This window comes from Bos javanicus, chromosome 20 (assembly GCF_032452875.1).
Source record: "Bos javanicus breed banteng chromosome 20, ARS-OSU_banteng_1.0, whole genome shotgun sequence".
Taxonomy (NCBI): domain Eukaryota; kingdom Metazoa; phylum Chordata; class Mammalia; order Artiodactyla; family Bovidae; genus Bos; species Bos javanicus.
Genome location: NC_083887.1, coordinates 33219409 through 33231692, shown reverse-complemented (window position 1 = coordinate 33231692; position 12284 = coordinate 33219409). Strand labels below are relative to the sequence as shown.

Here is a 12284-nt window from a genome sequence, read left to right as displayed (position 1 = left end):
TGGGCATTTGAGAGAGGAAGTAAGAGGAGCTGGTCTGGGAAAAACTTTCCAAAGTACTTAAGTTAGCATGACTAACACAGGTGTTTAGGACTCACTTTCTGGTTTAAGAGGGGTCAATGAGGAAAAAGGAGAAGGCAGTGGCCCCCACTCCAGTACTCTTGCCTGGAAAATCCCATGGATGGAGGAGCCTGGTAGGCTGCAGTCCATGGGGTTGCTAAGAGTTGGACATGACTGAGCGACTTCAGTTTCACTTTTCACTTTCATGCATTGGAGAAGGAAATGGCAACCCACTCCAGTGTTCTTGCCTGGAGAATCCCAGGGACAGGGGAGCCTGGTGGGCTGCCGTCTATGGGGTCGCACAGAGTCGGACACGACTGAAGCGACTTAGCCGCAGCAGCAGCAATGAGGAAAAAACAACTGATGATCTTATACTGCCTTATACAGTGTACTTATAAGTTCATCACAAATAAGAAAGGGCTTGAGAAAAATGGCTCCCAGGTCATGAGGAATCTCTCTGATGGTAGTCACTGCTGGCAGAGGCTGAAGATAGGACTTCTGTGGAGGTGGCTCTGTAAGGGCACCCCAAGGAGACTTTTAGAAGTGAAGTCAGCTATGGAGCAGTTTTTGGCTCTATTTTCTCTGCTCGCCTCTGTGGTATTTAAGTTGATTTTAAACATTTTGGTGTCTCAAACACATGGTGGCTTTTAATATGTTAGGTTTCTAAAGTGTTTTATCTAATTTGACGTTAATGTTATATTTTATAACTTTTTGAATTTCATTAGAATTTCTGTATATAAATATGCATGTGTGTTTGTGTATTTATTTCTACGTGTGTGTGTGTGCATCTGTGTGTATGCATTTGTACCTTGTCTGAGCCTGAGAGAACACAAACAACACACTGTTATTGCCTGATTCTTGCTTCAGATTTCAGACCTGGTGACTGATGCTGACAAAGTAGCAATGTTGGAATGTCTTGTTAAATTCTTTATTGGAAAGATGCCATTTAAAAGTGAAGGACAGTCACTCAGGAAGCTTCTTTTTTGGGGTAGAAATGTGTTGGAGAGAAGCAGTGATTTTAAGGCCAGATAATTAGAGATTCCAGTAAGCAGCTCTCAGAACTCTCAATCCCTGGGGAGGCGAGGAGAGGACTGGCTGTCCCTGAGCCAGCGGGTTTTGCTCATTTCTGAGAATCCTTGGGACAACAGCTCTGGTTGGCAGAGTCCCACATGGTCCTTCTGCCAAAGTACACATAGCATGTGGTCTTTCCCATCTGTAACTCGAGAGTCTAGATCAACTGAACAAGAGGTGAGTTTGTAATGTTACCCAGAATCAATCAGAACATTGGAAAATGGTATTATCAGTGGGAGTTTTTGGCTGAGCTTTTCTTCCAAAGAAAAGAAAAAAAGGAAACCATTTCTGTACCTTGATAAGAAGATGCTGTGAAACACTCTTGTTGAAATAACTCTAGGAGTTCTCAGGACAACCTCAAATCAGTTTGTAGCCATCCAACTTAGAGATGGGGAAATTACAGCTGAGAGATGTTCACTTACTTGGTCATAATATTGTGAATTAATGCAGAAGTAGGTGGTGGCTCAGACGGTAAAGAATCTGCCTGCGATCCGGGAGACCCAGATTCGATCCCTGGGTCAGGAAGATCCCCTGGAGAAGGGAATGGCTACCCACTCCAGTATTCTTGCCTGGAGAATCCCATGGGCAGAGGAGCCTGGCAGGCTAAAGTCCATGGAGTTGTAAAGAGTCAGGACACAACTGAGCGATTAACACTTTCAGGTCTAGAACAGGGCTTCTCTTACTTCCAGATTAATGACTGTTCCACTTTCTGCTATACTTGAGTTTGGTTCTACAGCTGCTAGTTTTCATTCTAATCAAATGAGGTTGTATTTGCAACTGCTGCTGTTTGTCTTTAGTGCCTCAAGGTTTCTTTTTATGCAAGTCGGGCAGTACAAGTAAAGACTTTAAAAATCTCACTACAAAGCAATAAAAGCCTGTATAATACTATTTGCTTTCTGACCAAAAACTGAAGGGAGAATTATTTATCATGAGAACAGGAGAGTACAAGAAATTACCTTTACTGGTTTTTCTTATGCTTTCAACTAAGGCTTAGCTCCTGTTTTCTTTTCTTTTTCTGCTTGTTTGTTTGTTTGTTTTTAAATAGGATTGTAATAGGGAAATATTGTGAATAAGTTTTAGAAGATCAAAGCACAATGGTGATTTTTAAAATACCCGTCATTGAATGATGCTTAAAAACCATTTGAGAAATGGAATATTTCCTGCCATATCAGTAAACAAAGGATGTCACAATCATCAGCAATTGCAGCTACCACCAAGGGTGAACGGGTGAGCCCTGAGGGAACTCAGGAAGGAAAGAATACCTGCCATAAGACTTTAAACAAACTATGTTTATGAAATACTCATAACATTGTCTACTACGCACTAAATGTTGAAATGCTAAACTGAAATTATCATTTTAATTTATTAAATAGCTAAAAATTAAACATAATTATTTATATCATTAAGCCTGGCAGCCAAGTATCAGGGACAGATAGGACTAGTGGAAGGAGTAAGAGGTTAATGAGGAATGTGGACAATGGTGGGTCTCACTGCTTCATTGCTGCTTCCAGCTCTGGCTTTGAAATGGTTTTACTTCCCAAACGATAAAAAGATGTTACATACCCCATGCCCATCAACTGTACACCAGGGATGGGATTATGGCTCCGTGAACATACTGTTTTTTTTCTCCCACAATTCCTTTCATCTGAATTGTCTCCACAATCATTTTCTCCATTGCATTCCAACTTGCTGGCAATGCAGCGACCTGGTCAAGAAATAGTAATATTGACAAGTAATGGTCATTGAAGAGAGTATTGATTTGAAACGTGATTACTTTAAATTTCAAGGGAAGGTAGAGGGCCAGTTTTCATTATTTTTGATAGGAAATAAGGAAATGGAATAACAAACTGATATTTTCTCTTCTTGTTTAGAATTGCAAGAGTCTGAATAGAATTATTTAGTCACTCTTGAGCTGATTGTCTTAAAGAAATAACTCTAGAATCCCATTCCCACTACAGTAAGCTTGCTGCATAAATCATGTTCTGTAGGAGAAAATTAACAAGAGGCTCAGAATTTTAATTCAGGATAATAGACTCAAGGTCACTGCTTTTATTTTTAAAAAACTATAGTTTCACACACACGTCTACTGGTACACATAACGTGACTTAATGTCTAAAATTTTATATTGAGAGAAAGAAGCTGGACACAGACAAGTCATGTCATCTGAGTCTTTTATCTCATGTTCAAGAACAAGAAGGATTAAAAAAAAAAGAAAAAAAAAGAACAAGAAGGATTAACTAGAAACAGGAAACAGGAACTTTTGGGGTTTATGGAGATTTTCTGTACCTTGATCCAGGGTTATTTATATGGGTGTATATATTTGTCAAAATCAAATTGCACACTTACTATCAGTATATTTTACTATAAATAATTATTTTGAAAAGTGAAAAAAAAAAGTGAAAGTGTAAGTCACTAAGTTGTATCTGACTCTGCAACTCCATGGACTGTAGCCCTCTAGGCAAGAATACTGGAGTAGGTTACCAATCCTTTCTCCAGTGGTTATTCCTGACCCAGGGATAGAACCTGTGTCTCCTGCATTGCATGCAGATTCTTTACTGTCTGAGTCACCAGGGAAACCCCTACTTTACTATACATTATTAAATATTTTATTGTAGATATTCACTATATATGATTACTGTTATAATTACCATAATAAGAGTTTCACTACATACAATTTACTATATCTATTTTTTGGACACATTAAATTCCTGGATACCACAGTGTTAGATAGCAATTTATGTGAGTGAGTTTAGAAAATAGTACCAACTCAGATAATTCCCTTTCTTTTAAAACTTGCTGAATTTCATAATGATCCTAGGAAACAGTGTGTGCCTGTATATTACTGAAACTGAAACACTCTGTCTACAATGACAGATAGCCTGTCTCCTGCTCCTCAGTCTCTTGCGTATAATCAGGAATGCTGGCATCTGTACCATTTTGTACAAGTCTCATCAACAGTGATTGAATGTTTTACTCAGGAATATCTTGTCTGGAAAATTCCATGGATAGAGGAGCCTGGTGGGCTATACAGTCCATGGGGTTGCAACGAGTCAGACATGACTGAGCGACTGAGCACCCTCACGCATACACACACATCTCGTTACCTATCTTAAATTGTGATCAACATTTCAATACAGCTATGAGTGACTATTTTGATCAACTAAAGTGCTTGAGGAAATTATATATTTTGTTGAATTGTTTTATTTTTTATTTTTACTAATAAAGAGTTCCCCAGAAAGCACTTAGTTTCAACTTTTGGGGGGTTAATAATCTTAATGGATCATAGAAAAAGCAAGAGAATTCCAGAAAAAAACATCTACTTCTGCTTTATTGATTAGGCCAAAGTATGTGACTGTGTAGATCACAACAAACTGTGGAAAATTCTTCAAGAGATGGGAATACCAGACCACCTGACCTGCCTCCTGAGAAATCTGTATGCAGGTCAGGAAGCAACAGTTAGAACTGGACATGGAACAACAGACTGGTTCCAAATAGGAAAAGGAGTACGTCAAGGCTGTATATTGTCACCCTGCTTATTTAACTTATATGCAGAGTACATCATGCACAATGCCGGACTGGATGAAGCACAAGCTGGGATAAAGATTGCCGGGAGGAATAACCATAACCTCAGATATGCAGATGACACTACCCTTATGGCAGAAAGTGAAGAGGAACTAAAAAGCTTCTTGATGAAAGTAAGTGAAAGAGGAGAGTGAAAAAGCTGGCTTAAAACTCAGCATTCAAAAAACTAAGATCATGGCCTCCAGTCCCATCACTTCATGGCAAATAGATGGGGAAACAATGGAAACAGTGACAGACTTTATTTCCTTGGACTCCAAAATCACTGCAGATGGTGACTGCAGCCATGAAATTAAAAGACATTTGCTCCTTGGAAGAAAAGCTATGACCAACCTAGACAGCATATTCAAAAGCAGAGACATTACTTTGTCAACAAAGGCCCATCTAGTCAAAGCTATGGTTTTCCAGTGGTTATGTATGGATGTGAGAGTTGGACTATAAAGAAAGCTGAGCACCAGAGAATTGATGCTTTTGAACTGTGGTGTTGGAGAAGACTTGGGAATCCCTTGGACTGCAAGGAGATCAAACCAATCCATCCTAAAGAAAATCAGCCCTGAGTATTCATTGGAAGGACTGATGCTGAAGCTGAAACTCCAATACTTTGGCCACCTGATGTGAAGAATTGGCGCATTGGAAAAGACCCTGATGCTGGGAAAGATTGAAGGAGGGAGGAGAAGGGGACGATATAGGATGAGATGGTTGGATGGCATCACTGACTCAGGATATGAGTTTGAGCAAGCTCTGGGAGTTGGTGATGGACAGGGAAGCCTGGCATGCTGCAATCCATGGGGTCACAAAGAGTCGGACACGACTGAGCAACTGAACTGAGCTGAAGAATCATCAGTAAGAAGGTGGAATATAATGAAAGTAATTAAATCATCCTTTGATTATTCAAAATTTTATAACAAGACACTTATAGGTACGAGCATCATAATCACCCAAGACTGAAAATATAGAGGGAATTGAATTCCTGTCGGTCCTAAGATATAACCTGAAAGATACCCTGTTTTTAAAAAAAACACATCTCTGGTTTTTCTTGTTTGCTTTTCCTAGAGCAGTGCAGAATGGGTAATTTAGTTTTAAATAGAGATGCTTTATCTAAAGGAGAAAAAAATGACACATCTCACAGTTTTTAAAAGTTTTGAACCTAGTACTTATAAACTTGAACAAGAGCTGATTTTTTATATTTTACTCTAAAACTCCCATTTTATCAGATGGAGGTAGGGATACACATGCAAGGTACAATTCTCATTAACCTAGGTTTGTGATCAGGGTACCAGATATGTAAGAAAGTCTATTCATTTGATACTTCTGTAATGGAGCAGGACCCTGTGGGGCTTTCCCAGCTGGCCTTCTCTCGTATCCTCTGCTTTAGCTCCTCTCTGAAGTACCTACTGAATATACACACACATTTGATGCACATGTCCTGAGTTGTTTCAAAGGTGTGAAAACCCCCTACCAAATGGAAGATGTTAACCTCTTTATGACCATGAACACGTAGCCCCAGGCTTCCTGGAGCCTAAGGACTGATAAAGTTAACCTCTGTGACACAACCCTGTTACCTCATCACCAGCCAGTCAGAGAACTGTGCATGAGCTGATCACATATCCTGTGACCCCCTTCCCTTACCTGGCTTTTAAAAATGCTTTACTGAAATGTTTTAGGGAGCTCAGGGGTTTTTAGGGCTTGAACCACTCATCTCCTTGTATGGCTCTGCAGTTAACCTTTCTGTGTTCCAAACTCTGACATTTTGGTTTGTTTGACTTCACTGTGAACTTGTGCTAACAATTTTAGGGATATTATAGAGTCTCTGTTAAAAAGGGTGGGCTTCCCTGGTGGCTCAGTGATAAAGAATTCACCTGCTAATTCAGGAGACTCAGGTTTGATCCGTGGGTCGGCAAGATCCCCTGCAGAAGGAAATGGCAACTCACTCCTGCATTCTTGCTGGGAAAATCCTACAGACAGAAGAGCCTGGCAGGCTATAGTTCACGGGTTGCACAGAGTTGGACACGACTTAGTGGCTAAACAGCAACAACAACATTAGCAAGGGTAGGGATGAAAGCAGGAGGACTTCTCTTGAGCGAAGTTTAGGAATGGGTGGCAGTGTGAAATAGGACTGATGGGGCACAGTTGAGAATGGTTCCAGGTCATGGAAACACAATGGAATAGGAAGGGGAAAGATTTGTAAGCCACAAATATATCCTATACTAAATAAGGAATGGCAGAGGTGAAGGGACATTTCAATAGTACAGAATTTGTAGAAGTCAGCTTGCTTTAGCCAACACATGCATGTATATATTTACACCTGGAATTATGTAGTCATTTAGAATTATATATGATTTTCCTATTTACTTGAATTGATTTATGTTACTACATGGTATATTATTTTTATAACCAGTTGCAAATTCTCATCTCTGTGTTAAAGTTAGCACTTTCAGAGGAGTTGGCATAGTGCATGGGGATTTGCCTCATGGGTACTTCTCAAAGATCCATGCATACATTAAAGGGATAATTTGAGAGAATAGCATTGAAACATGTATATTACCATATGTAAAATAGATGACCAGTGCAAGTTCGATGCATGAAGCAGGGCACTCAAAGCCAGTGCTCTGAGACAACCCAGAGGGGTGGGGTGGGGAGGGAGATGGGAGGAGGGTTCAGAATGGAGGGACACAGTGCACCCATGGAAAATATTTAAAAAAAATAAACAAAACAAAATAATACAATTAGCCTTGGAAGATTCTGAAGAGCAATCATGAGAGTGGAAAGGAAAGATAGAGATTTTTTTCTGTTGTTAACTGATCCAAATATCATCCTGATATTTGTCAGGATGACTTACATCATCCTGATATGTCAGACAAATAATGGTCCATCCAATCTTTTATTCCTTTGAGAGTGGCATTAGTGGATGTTTTTAGGAGAGTACAGTGGTATATCATCTTCAGTGGAATATTCAACAACCAAGAGCCCATGGCATTACCCAGTCAGAATGGATGCCAACCATATTTGTACCAGAGATTAACTAGTTAATGGTTGGATCCTGGGAAGATCTAGGAATTTCTGATGAAGGGATCTGGACAGTAGGGCAGAGGTCACTAAGAGAGCTCAGGGTAGCAGCTGCTTATCAACCATTACAAATGCATTTCAATAGTTCAGTTTATATCACTAGCTATGGACGTACTACTGATGAAGTAGAGATTGCTGTGCCTATACCAGTAACTTTCCTGAAATCACTCATTTTGAACTGATAGCACATGGATATATCTAAAGACTTCTCAGACTTGTGGATATTTTTGACATAAACAAACTCTTTCATAATAAATTTCATAATTTATCATCTATTGAATATAAGAATTCTCCCTGGTAATCTGTTCTAGAAACTACCCTTCAAGCTTCAAATTGATGTGCATCAGTTTTAAACTTTTATCTTAATATTCTGAATATAGTGCTTAGGTCTGTATCCCCTTAGCCATTGCCATCAAGGTTTTTCTCATATTCCCTGTTTTGTCAATATGTGACATGACCTTATTTATAAACGGAAATTCAGAAACTTTTTCTCTCCTAGTTCTGGAGTGCAGAAGTCTAAACCAGATGTCTGCAGGGCCATGCTCCCTCCAAAACTCTGGGAAGATCCTTCTTGCCTCTTGTTAGCTTCCAGTTGGTTGTTGGTTGCTCAGTTGCTCAGTCACATCTGACTCCTTGAGGCCCTATGGACAGTAGCCGGCCAGTCTTCTCTGTTCATAGAATTTTCCCAGCAAGAATACTGGAGTGAGTTGCCGTTTCCTCCTCCAGGGGATCTTCCCCACTCAGGAATCGAACCCACATCTCTTGTGTCTCTGGCATTGGCAGGTGGTTTCTTTACCACTAAGGTCACCTGGGAAGCCCCTTATTTACATAGGCATAATGTATATCTCCCTACCCATGTCTCACCCTCACATCCCGTTCTGGGGATGAGGTACAGAGAGAAAACCCTGGAACCAGCCTTCCTGTCTGACTTTCAGAAAAGATTGGTAAAGCTGAAGGCAGGAAGCAAAGAGTAAGAGAAGAGAAACATTATGTCCAAGTCTGGGGTCAGTTTTCTACGGGAATTTGAAATCTGCCATCTAGTTCTACTTTTCAATGTATTTTAGAGTATGCAAATAATTTGGATTTTATTCATCAGAACTCTAATTTTATTTTAACTAAAATTGACTATTTATACAAGAAATCAGTGAACTATGGCCCATGGACAAAAACTGACCTGCTACTTGCTCTTGTAAATAAAATGCTATTGGAACATAGTCATGTTCATTTGTTGAATATACTGTCTATTGTATACTGCCAAGTCGTGGCAGCTTTGATGCCATGATTCCAGAGCTGAATAGTTGCTACATAGACTGTATGGCCTGCAAAGCCTAAAATACTCACCACCTGGACTTCTCCTGAAAAAGTTTGCAGAAATCTGACCTATATGGTTCAACATGCTGAGCTTTGGAAAGCTATTAATTAGCAAGAGAATACATAGATTAAGTAGTATATTCAAGGTTTGATTATAATCTAACAATACTTAAATATCAAAATGTATGAATCTGTATGAGAATTGAACTTGAAGGGAATGTTGCCATTGTTTAAATCATTTGCAGTCTCCTCTTTTGTGATTATCTTTGGAATCATTCAATGGACCGTACCAGAAAATTTGTTACATCATCTCTAACCATCCCCTTTACATAATATCTTAGCATTAACATCCTTATCTTAATAAACCATATTAAAATTTTAAAATGCATCACTCCTTTTCAATTGCTTATTTCAGTTGTGCTTATTAATAGCCGATTTTTAAAAGTATCTGCTTCCTCCTCTGTTTCCTCCTCCTCATTCTCTTCCTCCTGTTTCATAACAGTGTAGGAACCTGGGAACGTGTTCTTGATGAGCCAAGGAATCAGGTAAGTGGTCAAGATGATTATAGCCTGAAAGCTGTAATTTTACACATGAATAGTACGTAATTGGTAGCATAACATCCCTGTCTCCCTAGGCTTAAAATATGGTGGGACTTTTCTATCATGACTTTCTCTGGGAGTCAATTGGAATAACTTTAGTCATTTTTAGTGAAGACTGAACATTTTTCAAAAGTACATTACCACTGTCACAGCGGAATTTATTCTTGCAGTCAATCTCCTCAATTTTGCAGAGCTTGGATGGAATGCACGGCTGAAAGGTCATGAGAGGCTCCGTACATGGTTGTCCTCCAAACTGACTGGGGCGCAGGATGGACCTAACCTTGAACTAAAAGGAAAGGAGAGAAAGGTGAATACCTCTGAGGCTGGACCTAACCTTGAACTCAAAGGAAAGGAGAGAAAGGTGAATACCTCTGAGGCTGGGTTGAAGCCAGAAAGTATCTAAGAAAACTGGGCTTCTCAGTCACAGTAGTGATTTTTCCTATAGTGGCATTTGCTAAATTACTAATGATTTTTTCCAATTCCGTTATTGTGTTTTCTTAGGGAAGTCAATACTTTTGGGGTCTCATTTTTCCAACCTGTAAAACGAGGAAGTGGGACAACAAATTTCTGAAGATTTCTAACTCTGAAATCATAGGATTCTAAATTGAATCAAAATCAAATGCACAAATATTTACTGAGCATGTCCTGAGTGCAATAAATCTTCCAGGTCGTAACAGTAGCCCTTTTATTCCTCAAAGATAGTGTGAAGTGATAAATGTGAAAGGATTGATGGGGGCGGGCTTTTGTATGAGAAAGTCACTGTGGAAACCAAAGCTGGCACATTTTCCACACTTTGAAAGGTTTTAAATGGTTAGTAGTAAATCAAAGAGTCAGGGAAGGATAGAAATAGAATAGGATTCAAAAGTACTGACTTTAAAGTCAGAAAAATCCAAGTTCAATACGTAGCTTTCTATTCATTAGTGATGTGTGCTTGGGTAAATTACTTAACCCCTAATGAGCTATAACTTCCTCATCTGTAAAATGGGTAGAAAAACAATGTGATGTGAAGTTTGAATAAGATGATGTGTGCAAAGGAACCTAACTGTCTCTGTGAGATAGTGGGTGCTTTCCTTGTATTGGGTCAATTCCTTTTACTTCCCTAATGTCTGAATGCTTAGCACCTACCCTGACTGGGATTCACCCGGGCCAGTGCCCTACCTGGAATGAATTTGAGGTAGGTAAATATTGCAGCTGGGAACAATAAACAAATCGAGGGACTTTCCCTTAGCAGGGGGCAGTTAAAGAAAGGGCAAGGAGTCATTTTAATTAATGTACCTCATTTCTGTCTGATTTTAAATCTTGGACTGAACTGCACATTTTTTAGCACCTGTTTTTGCTTTGTGAGCTCTCACAGGGCAGAGGCAGTGGAAATCAGAGCTGGGTGAGTGCAATACCAATCCTCAGGGTTTGGGGGGTGGCAGGCAGAACATTTTTTTGGTATTCACATGCCAATAAAGCATGTCAAATGAATCCTGCCTCCCCCTAAAATATTTCCCTCAGTGGAAGCTGGGACAATTTATTTCCAGAAATTAAAGTAATTCATCATTTCTATGATTGTTGAGTTTGTCAGGGAATTTGAGAATTTATGATTCTGATTTCCTGAATATACCCACATTTCACTTACCCGTTTTTGAACACAAGGGTCGCAGTCTGACCAGGGTCCATAATCTCCCAGGCGGCAATTGATAGGGCAAGTTTGCCAGTTACACTCTCTGGACTCCTGCTTGGTACAAAGCTGGCCACAAAAGTTTTCAAAATAGTACTTATCTGTAACAATCCGTCTATAATAAGGAGGAGAAAGCTGCTTAGAATGAGTGTCTTTACTGTGGCTCCAGCCCCATAAGAAAAATATTCATTGAGCATCAATTATAGTGAATAAAAGGAAAGAGGTTTTCATGGAAAATCAAGCAGTCCACCATATGTACAGTTTTTACCACTTAATGGAACTCAAGACTGGGTCCATAATTTGTGGGGCACAAAGCAAAATAAAAGTGGGGGGGGGTCACATGTTCAAAGAAGGCTAAGCACCAAAGAATTGATGCTTTCAAACTGTGGTGCTAGAGAACTCTTAAGAGTCCCTTGGACTGCAAAGAGATGAAACCAGTCAATCCTAAGGGATATCAATCCTGAATATTCATTAGAAGGACTGAGGCTGAAAGTGAAGCTCCAATACTTTGGCCACCTAAATGTGAAGAGCCAACTCGTTGGAAAAGACCCTGATGCTGGGAAAGATTGAAGGTAGGAGGAGAAGGGGATGACAGAGGATGAGATGTTTCGATGGCATCACCGACTCAATGGACATGAGTTTGAGCAAAGTCTGGGAGATAGTGAAGCACAGGGAAACCTGGTGGGCTACTGTTCATGGGGTCACAAAGAATCAGACATGACTGAGAGACTGAACAGCAACACATATTCATAAATTCTTAAGAATTTCCAAAGAGAGGAGGCAGAGCATGAAGCCAAACCACAGCCCTTCTCAGAGTGGGGTCCTGTGTGAATGCACAGGCTACACGTCTATGAAGCCTGCCGTGATGGAATTCCTGGGAGGGACTGGAAGAAAAAGAAAGAAGAAAGTTTCTGCTAATTGCTTAAAAGATGACA

General features: G+C 39.8%; 1 protein-coding gene across 2 annotated transcripts in view; it reads right to left on the bottom strand.

Annotated features, from left to right (window-relative positions):
• The window catches only part of C6 (complement C6), an 85458-nt gene that overhangs the window by 55914 nt on the left and 17260 nt on the right, over positions 1-12284 (bottom strand). For both annotated transcript variants that reach the window (XM_061393632.1, XM_061393633.1), the window contains 3 exons: positions 11308-11464; positions 9825-9969; positions 2692-2833 (listed from right to left, as the gene is read on the bottom strand). In XM_061393632.1, coding sequence (XP_061249616.1) covers positions 2692-2833; positions 9825-9969; positions 11308-11464 — 444 coding nt within the window. The remainder of the gene's footprint in view (positions 1-2691; positions 2834-9824; positions 9970-11307; positions 11465-12284) is intronic.